The sequence below is a fragment of the Centroberyx gerrardi genome, chromosome 20 (assembly GCF_048128805.1).
Source record: "Centroberyx gerrardi isolate f3 chromosome 20, fCenGer3.hap1.cur.20231027, whole genome shotgun sequence".
Taxonomy (NCBI): domain Eukaryota; kingdom Metazoa; phylum Chordata; class Actinopteri; order Beryciformes; family Berycidae; genus Centroberyx; species Centroberyx gerrardi.
This window is the reverse complement of record NC_136016.1, coordinates 18,429,896-18,448,258: the sequence shown is the minus strand read 5'-3', so window position 1 is coordinate 18,448,258 and position 18,363 is coordinate 18,429,896. Positions and strand designations below refer to the sequence as shown.

General features: G+C 43.1%; 1 protein-coding gene across 2 annotated transcripts; it reads left to right on the top strand.

Moving 5' to 3' along the window:
- The first annotated feature begins 855 nt into the window (after window positions 1-855).
- lrrc3ca (leucine rich repeat containing 3Ca) lies at window positions 856-12,423 on the top strand. Of its 2 annotated transcripts, none has more exons than XM_071926791.2 (2): window positions 856-918; window positions 11,008-12,423. In XM_071926791.2, the coding sequence occupies exon 2, from the start codon at window positions 11,091-11,093 to the stop codon at window positions 11,883-11,885; it is 795 nt and encodes a 264-aa protein (XP_071782892.1). In that variant the 5' UTR covers window positions 856-918; window positions 11,008-11,090; the 3' UTR covers window positions 11,886-12,423. The 2 variants fall into 2 exon arrangements, with proteins under 2 accessions (XP_071782892.1, XP_071782891.1); XM_071926790.2 differs by lacking the exon at window positions 856-918 and adding an exon at window positions 6,821-7,266.
- The last annotated feature ends 5,940 nt before the right edge of the window (window positions 12,424-18,363 follow it).

Below are 18,363 nucleotides of genomic sequence, written 5' to 3'. Positions count from 1 at the left end.
ACATTTTGGGGGCAAGTGACGAAAGCGCAATATGGTATTTTGTTAGAGGTTTGCACATTCTTCGAGAAAAAAAAAAAAAGATAGACTGCTAAGCGGAAACATTTGACACTGATTGTCCATGTACTAAAATGGCAATCAAAAGACCATGAAATGCTATCGACCTATTGCATTTCAGCAAAATTCTCTCTCTCTCTCTCTCTCTCTCTCTCTCTCTCTCTCTCTCTCTCTCTCTCTCTCTCTCTCTTTCTCTCACTGTTCCACTTACCCTTACCCCCTCCCATCACACACACACACACACACACACACACACATACACACATAATGGGTTTATCTGTCTAGTAGTGGGTGGTCGTGGTTTCATGATGGCCCTCAGCTGATGTGTTTTTGCAGCTATGTGTCATCATGAAAAGCATTCCTTTATTTTTTCTAGCAGCTGTGTTCAACAGACTTTAATAAGATTCAGAAGTGCTGTGTTCAATAAAGTGATATAAAGGGAAGACAGGATTTTGTTCAATGTTAAGCAAACACAAACATGGGCATTTACATTTCTGGTCCAGTCAATGGGAATGCAGTAAGTTGCTTTATCTACCACTCTACCATTCTTATCTGTTTTTCTCTGCTATATCGCCCACTCATCTGACCTTGGCATGATAATAATAGGGCTTAGGAGCTCGAGCTCTACCGGTCCAACGGATGTGGTACAGTGTATGTTCATGCACACAAATACACCCACATCTGCACACATGCTTGCACGCGCACAGACACACACACACACACACACACACACACACACATGAAAGAGCAATATGATTTGGCACTTGGTGTCTTCATCCGGAAACAATGGTTGATCTCAGTTAAGAGACAAAGCAGAATGTGCCAGCTGCCCTCTTTCTCTCTTTCATGCACACAAAGGATTGGGTATGTTACCTCAAAAATGTATTCCATTAGCTACCTCATCATTCAGTTATTTTCAGATTACTTTGGCATATTTGAGGTATAAAGGTGCAGATAATAAGCGAAAAATGCCAAAGTTCAGGGAATTTATTTCAGGTTTGCATCAAACATAAATTTTCTTCTGTGGCACATTTTCTAAAGATGTAGAACAGCTGCTGCTATTTAAATGGCCTTCTGAGTTTCTTGCTTTTTATTTTTATTACTTCTGAGAATACTCTTAAAGAAAAGTATTCCCAGAAGTAATCCGGTAATTTGATCACAATTACATGTAATCAGAATACTTTTTTTTGTAGTATTGCAATGGAATACAGTTACATTTTTTTGTACTTAGAATACATAACACCTTTACTGGTATTCCATTACTCTCATCTGGTACTTGTGGGTACAGACAGAAACAGGCAAGGATGGAAGTAACTAACTACATTTACTCACGTTACTGTAATTGAGTAGCTTTTTTGTGTACTTACTGTTTTGAGTATTTTTTGAAGTCAGTAATTTTACTTTTACTTAAGTACGTTTTTACTGAAGTATTGTACTCAGCTACATTTTAAATCACATCCATTACAGAGTACAGATTTTGTGTCTCTCCATCAGCATCAGAAACTGGACAAGAGTAAACTGACAAACTGTGGAGCGAACGGCCAGTCATAAAAGAAGAGAAGAGTAATCTGGCTTTATTTTGTTTGTGCACTTTATTAGATTAGATTCAACTTTATTATCACTGCACAGAGTACAAGTACTGAGACAATGAAATGCAGTTTGGCATCTAACCAGAAAGTGCAAAACAGTAAAGTGCAAGGTGAAAATAAATATGAATATACAGTATGTACAGTGGTATATAGTGCAATTATTGTATGTAAAAATATAAAGATGGATATAAAAATATGGATAAATATGGAAAAATATGGATATAAAATATGGGTGTGGGAATTAATCAAAATAAACAAGAGTGTATATAGTATGTAATATGTTTATTTTGTAATTTCTAATTTTTATAATTAGAAGAATCTAGTTTGAACTCATTGCATGGAAAAGATCACAGCTAACAACCTTCTCTTTTCTAAAAAGTAACTCAGTAATTTTTACTCTGAGTACATTTTAAATGAGTGATGAGTGAATGATTACTTTTTGCTTTTACTTACTTTAAAATTTTTACACCATAACTTTTTCTTCTACTTAAGTAAAATATCAGAGAAATAACAGTAGCCCTACTTCTACTTGAGCAGGACATTCTACTCTTTCCACTACTGGAAACAGGAATGCTAAGTTTCCAAAAATAGGAACCCATCTGAAGTCGTTGAGAGACATTAGCAGAGTAGATGGGCACTCGCCCCCTCTCACTGCCACCTGTTTTCCTTTTTATTTATTGATGACCGTGTGTTTTCTGAGGCCTGATGCAGTTTGACTGTGGAGGCAGTGGGGGAGAGGGGAACTGATGTGTCATAGATCTGTGGATAGCTGTCTGCAGGGTCTGTCTGTTCGGTGCAGCTTGATGTCCTGTGTCATACAAGGATAGCGGTGCTTTAAAGATATGAGGTTGACAAGCAAACAGCTGCCGCTTCCACCCGAGCGCTTGACAGGCATGTCAGATTTTCCCCCCGAAAAATGCTTGGCTTGTGTAAAAGATATAATATCGGTTGACTAAAATGTCTCTCTGCAGCCTGAAGGAGAGTCCCGGTGTCAGTTAGAGTTATAGTCCATTTACTTCTGTCTACGTCTAGTTTACATTTCCCCCAATCATTTTGCCCTGCATGCCGTATGTAATTAGATTTTTTAACATTTACTTGTTTTTTGTTGTTTCTGAAACACAAACTTCATGGTGTCAAAACCTAGCTTGAAATTAACTGCTGTCTCGGCTAACAAAGGCAAAAGATATGGGTGTGACAATGAAGTTTGTAAGGTAACATGTTTTTGAGGGATTATTTCCTGGCAGAGGCTTCCATTCCTTCCTGTCGGTGTCAGGTGATTGGCAGGAGGCAGAGCGTAGCGTAATGCAGCGCTGATATGGAAACACTCAACTCTGGCTCAGTGAAATGACAATAAAACAGGATTATCTAGCTCGGGCAATTTCCAAGATGTTTTTCATGCTGTATAAAAATGAATGGCAGCAAATGGAAAAAGGGAGGTAAACGGGCCAACTACGCTGACTGTGTGCAGAGCAGCAGCAACAATGTAAAGGAGAGGGACAACCTAGACGACTGTAGCCTGGTTCCAGGCTCCTGAATCGGGTCCCGCCCACTTTTCAGATTTTGTCGAGCGACACAGAGAGTCTGGTGTTGCTCTAGTCAGCGGCTTGTTCTCGCTCAGAGAAACAATCGAGCCAATCAGCAGGAAAATTTTAACCGTATGTGCAACGGTTTTTCATTGGCGTTTCAGCAGAATAGATATGTTGAAATCACCCCCTTAATCAACATATTGTCTTTGCAAAGACGATATTTCAGTCAAAATCGTCCAACATTCTTGTTAAGTTGGTAAATACGCTCGCTAACCATGGATGTAGAGGCTGGACGTCAGAGCGGCCGGATAGGTCAGTCACTAGTGATTGGTTCAGGGAAAATCAACCCCCCACACACAGAAAACAGCTAACGAGGAGGCAATCTCAATCAGTCTGAACATCAGGCAAAGATGATTGACACAAACTTAAAAAACCTAGTAACCTTTGTAACAACAGCATGCATTCCAACAATGTATAATATAGAGATTTAAAGTGAACTAAATACATCTACAGTAAGCCTCAAAACACTGCATGTGCACAACACATTGAAGGACAAAGTTTTTAAGTACTCAGTCTAGTTTTGAGTCATGTTTTGACCAACAGTGTCCTTGAAGGTCTATACCATGACCTTTGAGGTGCGTACCCCTCCCTGCTGTCATTGTGAATATGCCTGAGAGACACAATGAGGGAGTCAGAATTATTAATTACTCTCAAAGGGCAGTCGGAAACAGCTTCAGGCATCACTAGCCTGTGTTGTGAGGCAACAGCGGGCTGCTATAACAACTTAACATTTAAGATACCCCGCGCCACCATCGATGACGTCACTTCGCTGATAGTTCACACAGCGGTAAGAATAGCTAATATGAGCAAAACACAACAGCTGTGGATTCATCGTAGCAAATCAATCACGATCACCTTCACAGTATGCATAAGTACTTTTTTAAACTGTTTTTTCCAGCAAGGTCACAAGTAATATGGATTCAAGAAAACAAGCAGATTGGATTAACCGGCTTCATCACTCCGCTCAGAGTGAAATATAGAGTACTGTGACCTGAAGGGTACGGCTGAGATAAGAGTTGATGTGTGTGTAAATTGCGCCTGTCTGTGTACATCAATCAAGGTTCAGACACCATTTGATTCCCAAACAGCCTGCTGATTCAGCAGCAGGCTCGCCTTGCTTGACTCGGCCTCCCGCGTCACAACAACTCCCTCGAACGTTTTACGATTTATTCTAGCGTCTGGTGTTTTCTAAACCACTGTCAAAGTGTGATATGAGTGATATGTAAAAAAAAAAAAAAAAGCAACTAGGAACATGGCAATGGGGCATAAACCCATTCATTATCTGCTTTTGCTGAAGATTCAAGACTCCAAGGCTTGTGGTTGGAGGCTTTTGACAAGATTCAGTCAGCCGTAGCTCCGTCAATGGGGAATTCAACAAGGATCTATGAATAACAACCTCACTTTCATACTGCGAGGCCATTGTCTCCTTGAAGTCGGTGATATTACACTTCAAAGACTTACACTCCTCACAGGGAAGATGAGATGACCCTCCCCCTGTTACTGGAAATCCTTTTCATACACCTCTTTCACAGCTTTTGATTAAAAGGTTCGAGACAGGCGAGGAAAATAAATAAATAAACGGGAGTAATGTTGTATTCACAAAGACGAGGCAGGACTTTGATCTCGCGCAGGGACGAGGAGTAAAGCTGGGAGCCACACTGAGAGACAGTGTGTGTGTGTGTGTGCGCTTATGTATATGTGTATGTGTGTGAGCAGGCAAGGAAGAGTGAGATAGAAAATGAGAATGAAAGGAAGAGAGAGAGAGAGAGAGAGAGAGAGAGAGAGATGTGGGTAGGGCCAAATACCCCGGATCTCATTAATATGAGTCCTTTTGTTCCGCTGCAACTTGGAGCGCACAGGAAAGTCTAATGGCACAGTATTCCCGCCCTGTTGAGGTGACATTGGAGCAACTTTGGTGCTAGCTACCTTTGTCTCAGCCAAAATCCCACTCAGCACTTTGACTCCATGGATTACTGTTAGCTTGAAGGTATGCCACCTACATCGGCATCAGGGTAACTGAGGACGCCTGAGGTACTTGACAGACTGGAACGAAAAAAGGGAGAGGGGGAAAAAATACTTTGATCCACTTTGAGAGTGTATAGTCTATAAGGACTGACGCCTGGCTGATAATGCATACAGCATCCATCTATCTGCCAACCGCAATACCGAGCATTTGAAGTAATTTGATACTGGCGGGGAAGACTGACTGACTGCCAGTGCACTCTCCTCCGTCGATGAGGCAGTAATCCCATTTTCTGCTGTTTCACTGTCATACGCTCTCCCTCCCATCGCATCTCCTGCTAATTGACAGCGAAGGCCTCATAACCGAAGGGCTCTCTAAGCAGTGATTATAGGGCAGCGATGCACACCATGATGCCGTGCGGCGTTAAGATACACAAATTCAATTTTGTCAACTGTGTCATGGTGGTTTTATTAATCAATCAGGAAAGAAGCTGGATAGATAGATACTTTATTGCTCTCCCAAGAGGAAATTTGTGTTTACAGCCTGCATATGGAAACATTAAACAACAGCAATACTTCCTCAATTTATTTTCATTTTTCTTTCAATTTGATATATTTATGCATGTTTTGTGTGTATATGTGTATATATATATATGTGTATGTGTGTTTGTATGTATGTATATATGTATGTGCATATGTAGCCTATATATATGAGTGTACGGATGCATGCATGTATGTGTACATATGCATATATGTATGTGTATACATTTTTTTGTGTTTGCTCTCTGTTCAATAATCCTGCTTTTTGTTGTGATATTAATATGTTCTTATGTAATCTACACTTTTGTCCTACCTATTCTAAGTTTAAGAAACAATAGATCACAAAAAAAGAAAAACAGTAGGCCTACTACATGGAAAACAACAGAGAAGAGTAGCATCAGACATTAACAGGTCACAGCACACAGACGTCTTGGCACTAGAGATATACAAAGACAATTTTGCCAAAGGAAGTCTATGAAAGAAAGACAGAAAGAAGAGGAAAAACACATGTACAGTCATACACAGTCTGTCATTGATTTGATGGTTCCAGAGCAGCAGGGAGGGAGTTAGGGTGGAGTAGCCTACTTTATTGATTTTAATTCCATTAATACCTCATGACTGGCTGCTTGGCAGGCTCTCTCAGGCCAGTGCCCACGTCTGTTATCACAGAGGGTTTGATTGGGCTTCCTTATCGGCTGGCGGCAGGCAGGAAAAGGGCCGGGAGACAGCCAAAGATCCACAGCACCGGCAGCCAGCACTGTACTGAAACAACAGGCTTCAGATCAAACATGATTAGTGTACGAACCCAACAGCTCCGAGTGCATTGCATTGTATGTGAGATCACTAGTGTGCGTGTGTGTGTGTGTGTGTGCGTCTGAGAGAAAGAGAGAGAGAGAGTGCGTCGGCGTGTGTGGGGCCACTCCTTGATTGACTTCACTGGCACCTGATGCATGCATGCATATCAAAGCCACTCCGCCTACCGCAGTCAGCAGATGCATAAAACGCAGTTATTCATCCCATTAAGATATTTTACATTAATGCATTTCCACCACAGCTGCCAAATGTTTCCAGCAGCGTCCGGAATATTTCCATGCATTAAGGTTTGGCGTCTGTGCGTAAATGCATTGCGCGCCCTGTGCGTGCCATTTTAAAGTTTGCGTTACAATATAATTTTTTTTTGTCATACCCTGGATCAGAGTCAGTGAGTTAAAAGCCATCAGTAAATGCTTTACCCTCGCGTCGTGTCCTTGCCAATTCGCGCTGGCTCCAGCAATGTTGCCTAGTTTTCTGGTTGCGTGGAAACTAAAAGGCTGCATTGAGCGAGCAGTGAACTGAAGGTGCATTTCCAGTGGCGCGTCGTGGCTGCCAGTGCGGCTCTCTGCACAAGTTGAACAAGCTGCAAGAGGACCTCATGGAAGCGAACCAAAATATTTACCACACCGTCTTTTGGGGAGCGCTCGGATCCGCTTGACGCTTTTTACGAGGACTCTTGCAGAGACGCACATCATGAGAAGGAGAGGAAAAGCGGCAAAGATGTAAGTGTGTGTTACGTGTTGCTGATCAAAACGCATGCATATTTTTCCTTTGTGATATTGTATGCATTTACACATTTTCATAGGAATTCAACATTCACGCGGAGTAAATATTTGGTTACTCTAATTTTGGATATTGGTAGCCTATTTAAATGTGATTGCTGCCAGCCTGCTGAAAACAAGCACTGGATGATGCGACCGTATACCCATGACTAAAACAAGATGAAAGACAAACTTAACAAGGGTATCAGTTCCCACGCGGCATCGTCTCTATCTCCTGTCATTTGAGTTTATTTTCCGCCAGGAGCTTGTTGCCTATGGGTAAAATTTCTAAAAATATCAAGCTATTCAGTGGTAAAATAAGAGCAGGACCTGATGGCATTACTAGACTCATTATTTGACTTATCAATTTTGTTTCTAAAATATTCTTAGGTTATGAATCATCCAAAATAAAGTTTAAAGGTAACTGAATCAGTCAATCTTGAAGTTTACCTTGAAAAGTTGATCTTGAAGACTTAATTACACTGATGATTAAAATGACTGTAGATAAATTCAAGCAATTTATAATCCCTAACATAATACAGTAAATGCCACAACTCTACCAAAAGATCTGACTGCCATAATTAAATAGTTTGTCCTTCCTTATTGCTTTCATCCACAGCCAGCAGTGAATTGGACAGGATTAATGCAGTGGGGTCTTCAGGGACTAAAGGAAATCTGCCAACTACAATGTTGGGCTCTTAGGAACAAAGACAGCATCTCTAGTAATTAAGATTGGCATTGACAGTAGAAAGGGATGGGTTGTGGACGGAGCTAAGAGCACTGAAATAGGGTTACAGTTGCATTAAAAGCCTGAATTTCAGACTAAAGATGTTAAAGATGCTTTATTTTCTGTTTTTTTTTTTTTCTTTTTCTGCCCCCCTATCTGTCATCTTCACCCCCATTGACAACTACAAAACACTGGTTCTCAACATGGGGTCCGGGGACCACCAGGGGTCTTTGAGGGGGTTCCAGGGGGTCCCCAGCAAATTGATGAAATGCTAAACTTCAGCATTATTTCATAACACGATTAGAGAATGTAGAAGAATGATTATTTTGATCATAGTTTAACTGTTATCTCTCTACCTACAATACAGACAGTCATGGAATTCTGGACAAAATCATATCTAACAATAAAAATATTCTCAGATTTGGGTCCAAGAGAATCTCATCTAATGTGGACTAAATTAGGGGTCGGTGATATGAAAAAGGTTGAGAATCACTGGACTAAGCCAATTGAAAGCTTAGTGCTGACCACAACGCTTACAGTTGTGATGCAGTAAAATAAGCCATGAAGCCTCATATTCATACATGAGCGACACTGCATCAAAACATATTAACACCATACATTTCCATTCATTTCATTGCTGCTGATGGTGTTTGGGTGGAAGTCTAAATTATTGCTCTTCATGCAATTGGAGCCAGAGACTTAACACTACAGCACTGACAGCTGAGAATTTATGAACTGAGAAACTGACCTTTAGGTGCGTGAGCGCAGTATTTATGGTGTAAATTAAAAGCTGGGGGTTTATTTATCACGGAAGTAGGCAATGGCTTTATGAGCGCTGACAGAGGGGACCTCACCTGATTTAGAGGCCAACTGATTTACTGGATAGAAATGGCTGTGAGGACGGCTGTATTTGTTGTGAGGGCAGACTGCCAGCAGAATTAATCTTTGTTTGTCTTTGAGAAGTATATCTTGTGTGGAATTATTAAGCATACAGAAACGACAGAGAGTTTCCCTAAATGTGAATGGGAATTACACGGGTTATCCCACATGAGTTTGCATCCTTCCTCGTCTCTCCGTCAGCAGGCCACACCTCTCTCCCTCCTCCACCCTTATTCATACTTTCATCTCATCACCCTGTGACTTACCAACATTTGCCCCTTTCCTCGATACCTCATTAGTGTCCCTGAATGTTCCTTGCACAGTATCTGCGTTGTCGCTGTAATGTTACCTCTCTCCCCAGATCCTCTCGATATCGTTCTTTCTCTCACAACACTGCGCTCGTGTGTCCAATTTCCCTCCTTGCCTACATACGCCTTCTCCTCCTCCGCCACCAACCTCCTGCTCCTCCTCCCCCATTATCTCTCGGCAAAATGTCAGGCTGGCATGCTGTGTGATGGGAAAAGTACTGCCTTTACAGGAGCATAACATTACCCATTCAATTTAGCGAGCATTTTTATTTCCCTGGGTGTTTGGCTGTATCTGTCACGCTATTCTACTCTCTCATACGCCCTGTTGACAATAAGTGCAGCCTGAAATACTCTGGAAGTTGTTTTGTCTGGCCTTGATGAAGAAGCATGGATAAACATCTCATGTCTGAGGGAGGCAGTCTGGGCTTTTGATCTGTGCTTTGCTCTTGTGGATCAGCCTCCATCTCCCCCAATGGCTCATTATGGGGGTTGTTTGGCAGGCATCTCTTAAACTGCCGTAGCACAATGAGTCTTATTAGCTGTGTCCCGTAGACAAATCACCCCCCCCCCCCCCCCCCCCCCCCCACACACACACACACACATACATACACACACCACCACCACCATCATCACCACTACACTCTGTCCTCCACCCCCCAACGTCATGTGATACTAAGAGGTACTTGGAGATCGATTTCATTTTTTAATCTTGGTAAGTGGATCTTGCCCAGTCTCCAGCCATTTTGAAGAAATGAAGAAGTTAGGTTGGGCTCCATGGTTCCTTTTGTCTCAGAAAAGACGGGCCATCACACTGTCTGTTTTGGCCTTGGTGCTGTTTATAGCATTAGCATTTACCCCTACAAAAGGATTGGGTGGCCAACATTGATGCTACACTGACTTAAGGAGTTTTTCCTAAGAGGATTAGTAATGGGATAGGAGGTAGCCCTGATCAGCTATTAATGAAGTGTGTCGGGGTGGGAAGGCCTGCTATTTTTAAAGGCTTACATACAAAATAAAAAGTGTAATTTACAGGACACAGACAAGCTGTTACCTCAGTGTTACTTGCACTTTTGACCAAATGACCTAAGTCTTTTTGGTGAAGCACTTTATGGACTACTGACTGCATGGGTTGTGTTTCACAACTACAAGACACTCACAGTGTCACTATATAGTTCCCTAAGTTAAAAAAGTTAAATTGGTCACTTTTACACAATAATGGTTCCCTCTGTTGTCTGAGAGTGGCAGCCACCAGGTATTGAACGAATCTGGAACAGGCTACACTACACTATGAATAATATAGTTGGGTTTTAAAGTCAGATATGTTTTGTTAGGAACATTTTGTTCCTCTTGGTGTTACAGGATTATGTTAATGCCATTCACTGTGTACTGAAATAGCCCTGCACTGCAGGGATGTCAATTATAAAAGAGGCACAGTGACACCAAAGCATTTTCTTAGCTTGTTTATTCTGCTGGTATGAAGGGACTTTTTGATCCTTAGACTTTCCTAGACATACAACAGAAATCCAGTTGTTTCTGTCCAACCATACTGAAATGAGAGTGCACCATTCTCTCTGCCTCCTCACTGCAATTAGACAAGTTACCCTCCATTTGTGTATTAAATAACACACTGTGGCTTCTCAAGGACATGCCCTGTCAATCACCCATGTTTTGCATGGGGTAGAAGTACTGTTATTTGACAGCACAATTTGCACTAATCGCTTTCCCAATAGGCTGTGTTCCACCCACCACCCAGCTGACTTCCTGTTGTTGTTTTTTTTAATTTCATAGGCTCGACAGCTACTGGGGAGGTTGACGTGGGCTTCGCCCCTTTCGCCCAGGTGGTCCCTCCTGGAGCATGCCCGTACCCCACGATGCCCCTGCTGGCAGACTGGCTACTGCGCCACTCGGTGGTCATGTGTTTGCTGCTGCACAGCCTGGTGCTGATGACCTTCTGCTTCCACCATGCTGCCACCAGCTGCTCCAAGAGTTGCTACTGCTCTGAGAGCGAGGGCGGAGGCAAGACGGTGCGCTGCAGCAACCTGCAGCTCACAGAGATCCCCCAGGACCTCCCCAATGACACACAACGCATCTACCTGGACTTCAACCTCTTCACTACAGTCCCAAGTAATGCCTTCGCTGGCCTGCCCCTCCTGGTCGAACTGGACCTGTCACACAATGAGTTAAGCCTGCTGGAACCAGGGGCTTTCAGAGGCCTGGGCTCTTCACTGCAGTTCCTAGACCTCTCTTCCAACAAGCTAGTAAACTTTAACCCTGAGGCCTTCGAGGGCCTACGAGCTCGCGCCAACCTGACGAACAATCAATGGCACTGTGACTGCAACTTGCAGATGGCCATGCCCCGTGTGGACCTGGAGCCCGCATCGCTGACGGGTATCGTGTGCCAGACTTCAGATCCCCCAGACACAGGCGTTGAAGGACGGGCATTCCTGCTGGCACCAGAGACAGACCTGTGTGCGGTGATGAAGAAGACTACAGATGTGGCCATGCTGGTCACAATGTTTGGCTGGTTCACCATGGTCATCTCCTACCTAGTCTACTATGTTAGAGCTAATCAGGAGGACGCCCGCAGACATCTGGAGTATCTCAAGTCGTTGCCCAGCAGACAGGGCAAGTCGGAGGAGTCTTCCACGATTAGTACTGTGGTATAAGGCTGATGGAACTATACATGGGACTTGAAGTGGATGAAGCTACAGCAAACACACTCCAGGATGAAGCTACAGCCTGCACCTATATGGTCATCATCAGACGTTTGTGCCTGGTTGTTGTCAGGGAGCCAAGGTGGGCAACAAGACATGTGCCTGCACAAGAAAACCAGGCCAATGCAACCTAGCCCAGATGAATAATTCATCCATCAGTGGCCCATTAGGAGTTTGTGTTGGCTGAGTGGATGGCCTAGTCTGCGCACTAGGGCAGTAAAAGCAGCGGCATGTTTTTGGCGAACTCCAAATATGGGATTTAAATGGGATTTATCCAGTGGTGCATGCACCTTGATGCACCTCTCTAACACACAGGCCGTTCAGGGGGCCACGTCAAACAGCAATATAAACAGCAGGAAAAGGCAACACTACTATTAGCAACTGTGTTACTTCAGTCCAGACCCTTCATGTACAACTGTTTTCCATTAAAATCATCCTTAAGGTATTCACCAGTATATTACCAGTAAAATGATGTTCTTTTCCATTAAAATGGTCGTTTATGGGTTTCTCTCTCTTATTACTGCTGGTTCAAAGATGCAGCATTAGAACGGGCAGGGACACCGCCTGCTCCGACCGAAGCAATCCAACCACCTCACCAAAGATGAAAGTGCATACAGTATTTGGATGGGGTCGGAATTTGAATGAACCCTTTTAGAAAATAAGTATTCAGTTCAGTGTGCTGATGCATCAGATCACTGTATGATGAAGGACTCCTCAATTATTCTCAGATGTTTTTGATAGTAGCTACTGTGCTGGAGCTCCATACTGATGAGAACTGCAGACCTCCAGAGTATTTGACAGGAAACCCCTCCTAGTTCAGTTGCGGACAGCTGATTGATCTCAGCACTTCAGGCTATAGCCAGTGGGATTCCTGAGTGGTCCATACAGCAGAGCACAATGTTTATGTTCATACTGTACATAAACAACCCCATGAGAACAGAAATGCTTTCCTATAATTTACCCGTTTCCTGGTGCGTTAAGTGTTTGTCCGGGTCAGTCCACAGGGAGTTGTAGTCTATTTATCAAATGCTGTGAGGGAAGAGGGAAACACCATGAGTCATTGTCACCCAGGGGTGAAGGACGATGTGACGGAGCCCTGTTAGTCTACCTGATAGCAGCAAACTTCACACAGTCGGCATGACATTTGCTGTCTACCTGAAACCAGAAACACGCTGCACCTCTGGAATTACGCCTCAGCATAATATGCTAATGTTGTCATTCTAATCTTTGGCCACAGCCCAATAGTCTCGCATACAATATCGTCCCATTGTCAGAAACTGTTGATGTGATAAGCAGAGTATTAGCGGCGGATTAGCTCTTGCCACGTTCCCACAGATCACCTGTCATGAACTAAAGAGATGGAGAGAGAGAAAGAGAAAGACTAATAATCAGAATAGGCGCAGCATTTTTCATATTCTGGTAGGAAAAGCACTTCAGCAAATACTCACCTTATCATCCTCACCTCTTCACCCACAGTGATCGGGGGGAAAACAGAAGAGTCCTTCACGGTCATACTTGGTTATCTAGACAGACCCTCGGCCTCTGTGCCGTTTTTTCCCACTCTGTCATGTCTCTAAGTGCCCAGGGTGCTGCCGGGAGCCACGCTGTCTGATGAGGTAATTCCCATGGGCTTCCCAAATAGCATTTCTGGGGCCATGACCTGCTGGTCCATTTAGAAGAGCCGTCGTGGATATGGATCTCCTAATTCACCGGACCCTGCCAAAGAGAGAAATGCATCTCAGTGTCCTGGCTGATGTAATCATCAATATGAACTGAGAGCACAAAAAGAGTAATGTAGTTGAGTGGGGAGATCATTTACTGTAAATCAAAAATAAATTAAGAAAATAAATGGATGATATCACTAAATTAATGACAAACTGTATATTCTGGCTAAAAGAAGATGATCTAAGATGTGCGTTTGTCCTTTCCACATAGCCAGGTAAGATTAACCTTCCACTGTGTTGAATAATGAAATTTGATGTTTAAGACCTGGAACATGGTTTGTCAACAAGGGTATCCCTGTGTCAAACACACAAATGCCTCTAGAGCAGAGCACAAGCAATAAAGTATTTATGACAGCCATAAAAACACTTGAGCAGAAAGTCTGGGAACGCATCCATCGACTTGTGCGACCCAGTTCTTCAGGAGAAACTGAGAGAGAGAGAGAGAGAGAGAGAGAGAGAGAGAGAGAGAGCGCCACAGGGGATCAGCTGCCCCCCTCTCTGCTGCCTGGCGAGACCTCGCTCGGGGTAAAGCACTCTCCAAATGCCCTTGAGCTGCCCAGTGAAGTGACGGGTCCAGAGGACGCGCGATGGCTGCCGTTGTCACATCCTCCTCCTCCTCCTCCTCACACCGCCTCTTTCCCAAAGGCAACACCTCACTCTTTTAGAAAACACCATTAAGCCCGTTATTGCTTGTTCCGTTCTCTAACTAAAAGTACAAGTTCAAGGGCAGTTGTTTTTTAACCGGACGGCTACTTTTTGGGTATGTGTAACTGTTTACATTTTGCAGCCAGGTTCTTCTTCACCGTCTTCTTGGCTGAGTTTACTTTACAGGGTAACATTATTGATCTTGACAGAGTTAATCTCAAGGAAGTCTAGGTACAGCCTCCCGTGACGAGCAGGAGGTTCAACAGCACTGAAAAATAGATGCTAAGCTTCTCTCTCTGACATTTCCTGCCCCACACACACACACACACACACACACACACACACACACACACACACTCCCTCTTCCCTCTTTCCCCTGATAAAACACTCATATGGGGGCATTGAGACCAGCCACTCTGGCGGGAGGCTCACTGCTGGAGTAGATAAAGATAAAACTAGTTCCGTACAGTGTGTGTGTGTGTGTGTGTATTTTTTTCAGCTATTGTGTGCGAGTGTGTGTACTCTTTTGTGCACCTGTATGTACGACAGGTGTGTGTGCATGCAGGCTGGGGAGTGAGGGTATTCTGGTAATGTAACACCTCTGTTCCCCGGCACACATAACTGTCGCTGGGGTTAATTTAAATTTCAGGCCAGCTCAACTTGCCCCGCCTGCTACCCTAGACACGTTACACTGGTGTGAGCATTACAACTGCTGGGTAATGGGACACAAAGTGGGGGATAGGGTAACGCATCCAATCCCGCAGAGCGCAGCCCCGTTTGGCGTTGGGTTGCAGGTGAAAATGTTTCCAGGCTCCTAGATCACATGGGGTGTCTCGGCGAGGGCCCCGTGTGGCACCCGTGGATTTCCTCTTCCGGCCCAAAGGTAAGTGACACCGAAGACCCTGCAGGCGTCTGAGGACGGTGACAAGGACATCCCTTGGGTGAGTGTCAACAGTCCCAGGTGGCCTCCTCCTTCCTCGGTTTCCTCTATGGGGTGATGTGGAGACAGAAGACGGACGATTAAAGGAAACAAGACCGCTTCAAAGTGCCGTACCACAGCTCCCCCTGTCTTTTCAAGTTAACAAATGCGTTTCTTTTGATGTTTTATGCTACATTCAGAGATGTGACCTACAACTATGACACAAATTGAATGTAGGCCAGTGTTCTCAGTCTGGATATACTCTCATTTTTTGTGTGTGTAGCTTATCTGTAAGGGCAACCCAGCAGCTTACATGTGTTTACATTACATTTCTCAATCCATCTGAATAGTCACCATGAGTTAAACACACAGCAGGTGTATTGGTGGGTGAAACTGACTTGACAAGGTCAGTTGTCAAATACTTGAGTCTGAGTCACATTTCTTATGGAAGCAGAGTTGACGTCATCTTCCTGTTTGCTGTGCAGTCATTTTCAGAGTAACATCCATTTCTCTCCACACTCACTTCCCCAGAGCGCTGAACTGAACCGTCATAAGGAGCGCAGCACTTACATGGATCCTTCCTTACTAACTTTCCAAGAAAAAATATAGTTTTTGCAACTCCTTTGTTCGGTCATGTCTCATAAGACAGGACAGCTCAGCACTCTCACCGGTTGTTAAGCCATATAACGGGATGAGACAAATCACAGTTAGTCATTACAGTTTGGTTTTTTAAAAAAAAGATCTTAAGCACACAGTTCCTGACATATATTTTACTGGCAGAAATAATTAACCAGGATACATTCTTTGCCATGGAGGAACACATATGGCATTTCAACACCGGAGGGCAAATGTTTCTATTTACAGGATCGAGAGCTTGCATGTATATCAAGCTGAACCAGTGCCAGTCTCTTTAGGCTAAATGCTCTTAGTAGAGAAACGATAGTAGCCAGTGATTAAGCTAAGAGCATTAAAAGCATCATCTAGGAGGGTGAATGCAACATTTTATGGCGTGCCGGATGCTTTCAGGAGCAGGAAACATCTGCTAATGCCATCCACACTCTTAGTAATAATAATGTTATCATCAGGACAGCTGTAAGTATTCCCAGGGTCCAGACTAAACCTTGAAAACAGGGGCCCTACTTCTGACTTACAAGGAAAAACTATCCCACAGTTGGTCATTCTATATGGGCGTCTATGGGCCATCTGAACCCAGCGCCTGTACGTCACTAAGGAAAGAAAGAGGTTTTTTTTATTCGTTTTATTCCACCTTTATTTTACCAGGAAGTCCATTTGAGATTCAGAATCTCTTTTTTACGAGGGAGACCTGGCCAAGACATCAGCAAAGAAGAAGTAGTAACAGAGCAATTAAACATTATAAAAGACAATAAAACAAAACAAAACAGTTAAATACATTACAAAAACAATAAAACAGTGAGTTAAAACACAGAACACATCTGACCCAGCAGAGAGACAGTCACAACAGATCCCGCTACTGTGATTTTTATCGATAGACAGACTATTTTTCTTCTCATCAGTGGAGGAATATCACTCACTATTTTTATCTTTCAATACAAACTTTAGTGTAAACCAACAATAGAAATGCAAAATGACGATGGACCCAGGACTGTTTTGTTGTATGAAAAGCTGGATCTGTTGTTGAACCTGTTCACAAAAGTGTTAAATGTCAGTTTTCAGGCTATTTTCGTGGCCTCATTCAAATGAATAGGAGGTAAAACTCAGAACGTTACAAACTCGTCCAGCTGCATCCGATCTTGGTGGGTAGTTTATATTCTGGTTTTCATGGCGATAAAGTGCCGAATAACCCCCATGATAAAACTAAGTGGAATATTGCTTTAAGTTGCCACTCAACACAACCCAGCAGCTTTTTAAGTAAACACTGAGTCTAACTCTGGCTATTGTTTTTTAAAACATTGTTTTGTCATATTGTTAAAGAGATATATACGTTTTTCCTCTGCCTGAACCTTACGCCTCAGCCTTGCTTTGCGTTTCATTACCTAATGGGCTGTGCGGCGCGGTGCTGGGGGTGACAGTTGTGAAGAAGGCTGTTTGTGCCGCTACGCGTGGGTTGTAACCCAGTTCTATTTTAACATGCACAAGCTTTGTCTGTGTTTTTAAGAATTTCACCATGAAATAGCCATCTGAATAAAGGCTTTTAAACTTTTTGCCAGAAGAGTGCCTTGGACCTTTCTTCTTTTTTGAACTTTTGTGTTCCCTACCAAAGAGTACCTTCATCACACCTGTTTGAACTTCCGAGCACTCCGGACCTTTTTTTTCTAAGTGGAATATTGCTGTAAGAAGAGGTGACAGCAGAGTGTAAAACCCCTGTCCGTTATTCTTTGTGTACGCTCTCCTTGTACTCAACATGGACCTGCTACCTTTCCCTTTATATTCAAAGCGGGCTAGGACATTGTTCCTCCATACAGCCAAATAGTGTTTCCAGCTGGGTCATTGACAGGCCATAGAGCGAGGCCTCAGCAGTGAATAATGACCTCCTTTCATGTGCAGGTTTGATTGGAGATCAGACCAGTGTGGATTTCAGGGATCAGATTTGATGGCTTCACTTCACAGCCTACCAAGCATGGCCAGATGTAACATACCTTCACTGAATGATCAAGGGGCCTCGTGTCAGAGCATGAAGCAAACTGATCTGCTACACTGGCCAGTCGCTTATGTGGTGGTTACTTAACTGTCACTGCATTTGCATATGTGTGGAATTGACGGATTTTCAGTTAGGATTTAATTGGACAAATGGAGGTGGTATGGAAGCAATATAGGCAGAGGCATTTTGGCAAAGCAAAATGAAAAAAATGTCCTAAGTCCCTTTCTGGTAGTTCCACTTCAAGAGCTTTTGGATAGTCACTGTATCAAAAAACATCTTTAAAACATTTTTACAAAACATTTTTGTTCTTTTTACGTATTTTTTCTCATTGTATTCTCGTTTCATTCTTCTGTACCCTTGTTTTTAATTCATGCCTGGCATTGTATTGTTTGTGTTTGTGACTTTTATTTCTTTCACTTTGTAACTCTATTCTAAAAAGTGCTTTACAACTGTTTATTACATTAGAGTAAAAATGCAATAGAGTCAAGATTTTTGCAATGCATATCCATACAGTTGAGAACA

What these genes read in the sequence shown, in the direction of transcription:
- lrrc3ca (XM_071926791.2), top strand. Translation starts at nt 11,091, where the DNA reads ATGCCCCTGCTGGCAGACTGGCTACTGCGCCACTCGGTGGTCATGTGT.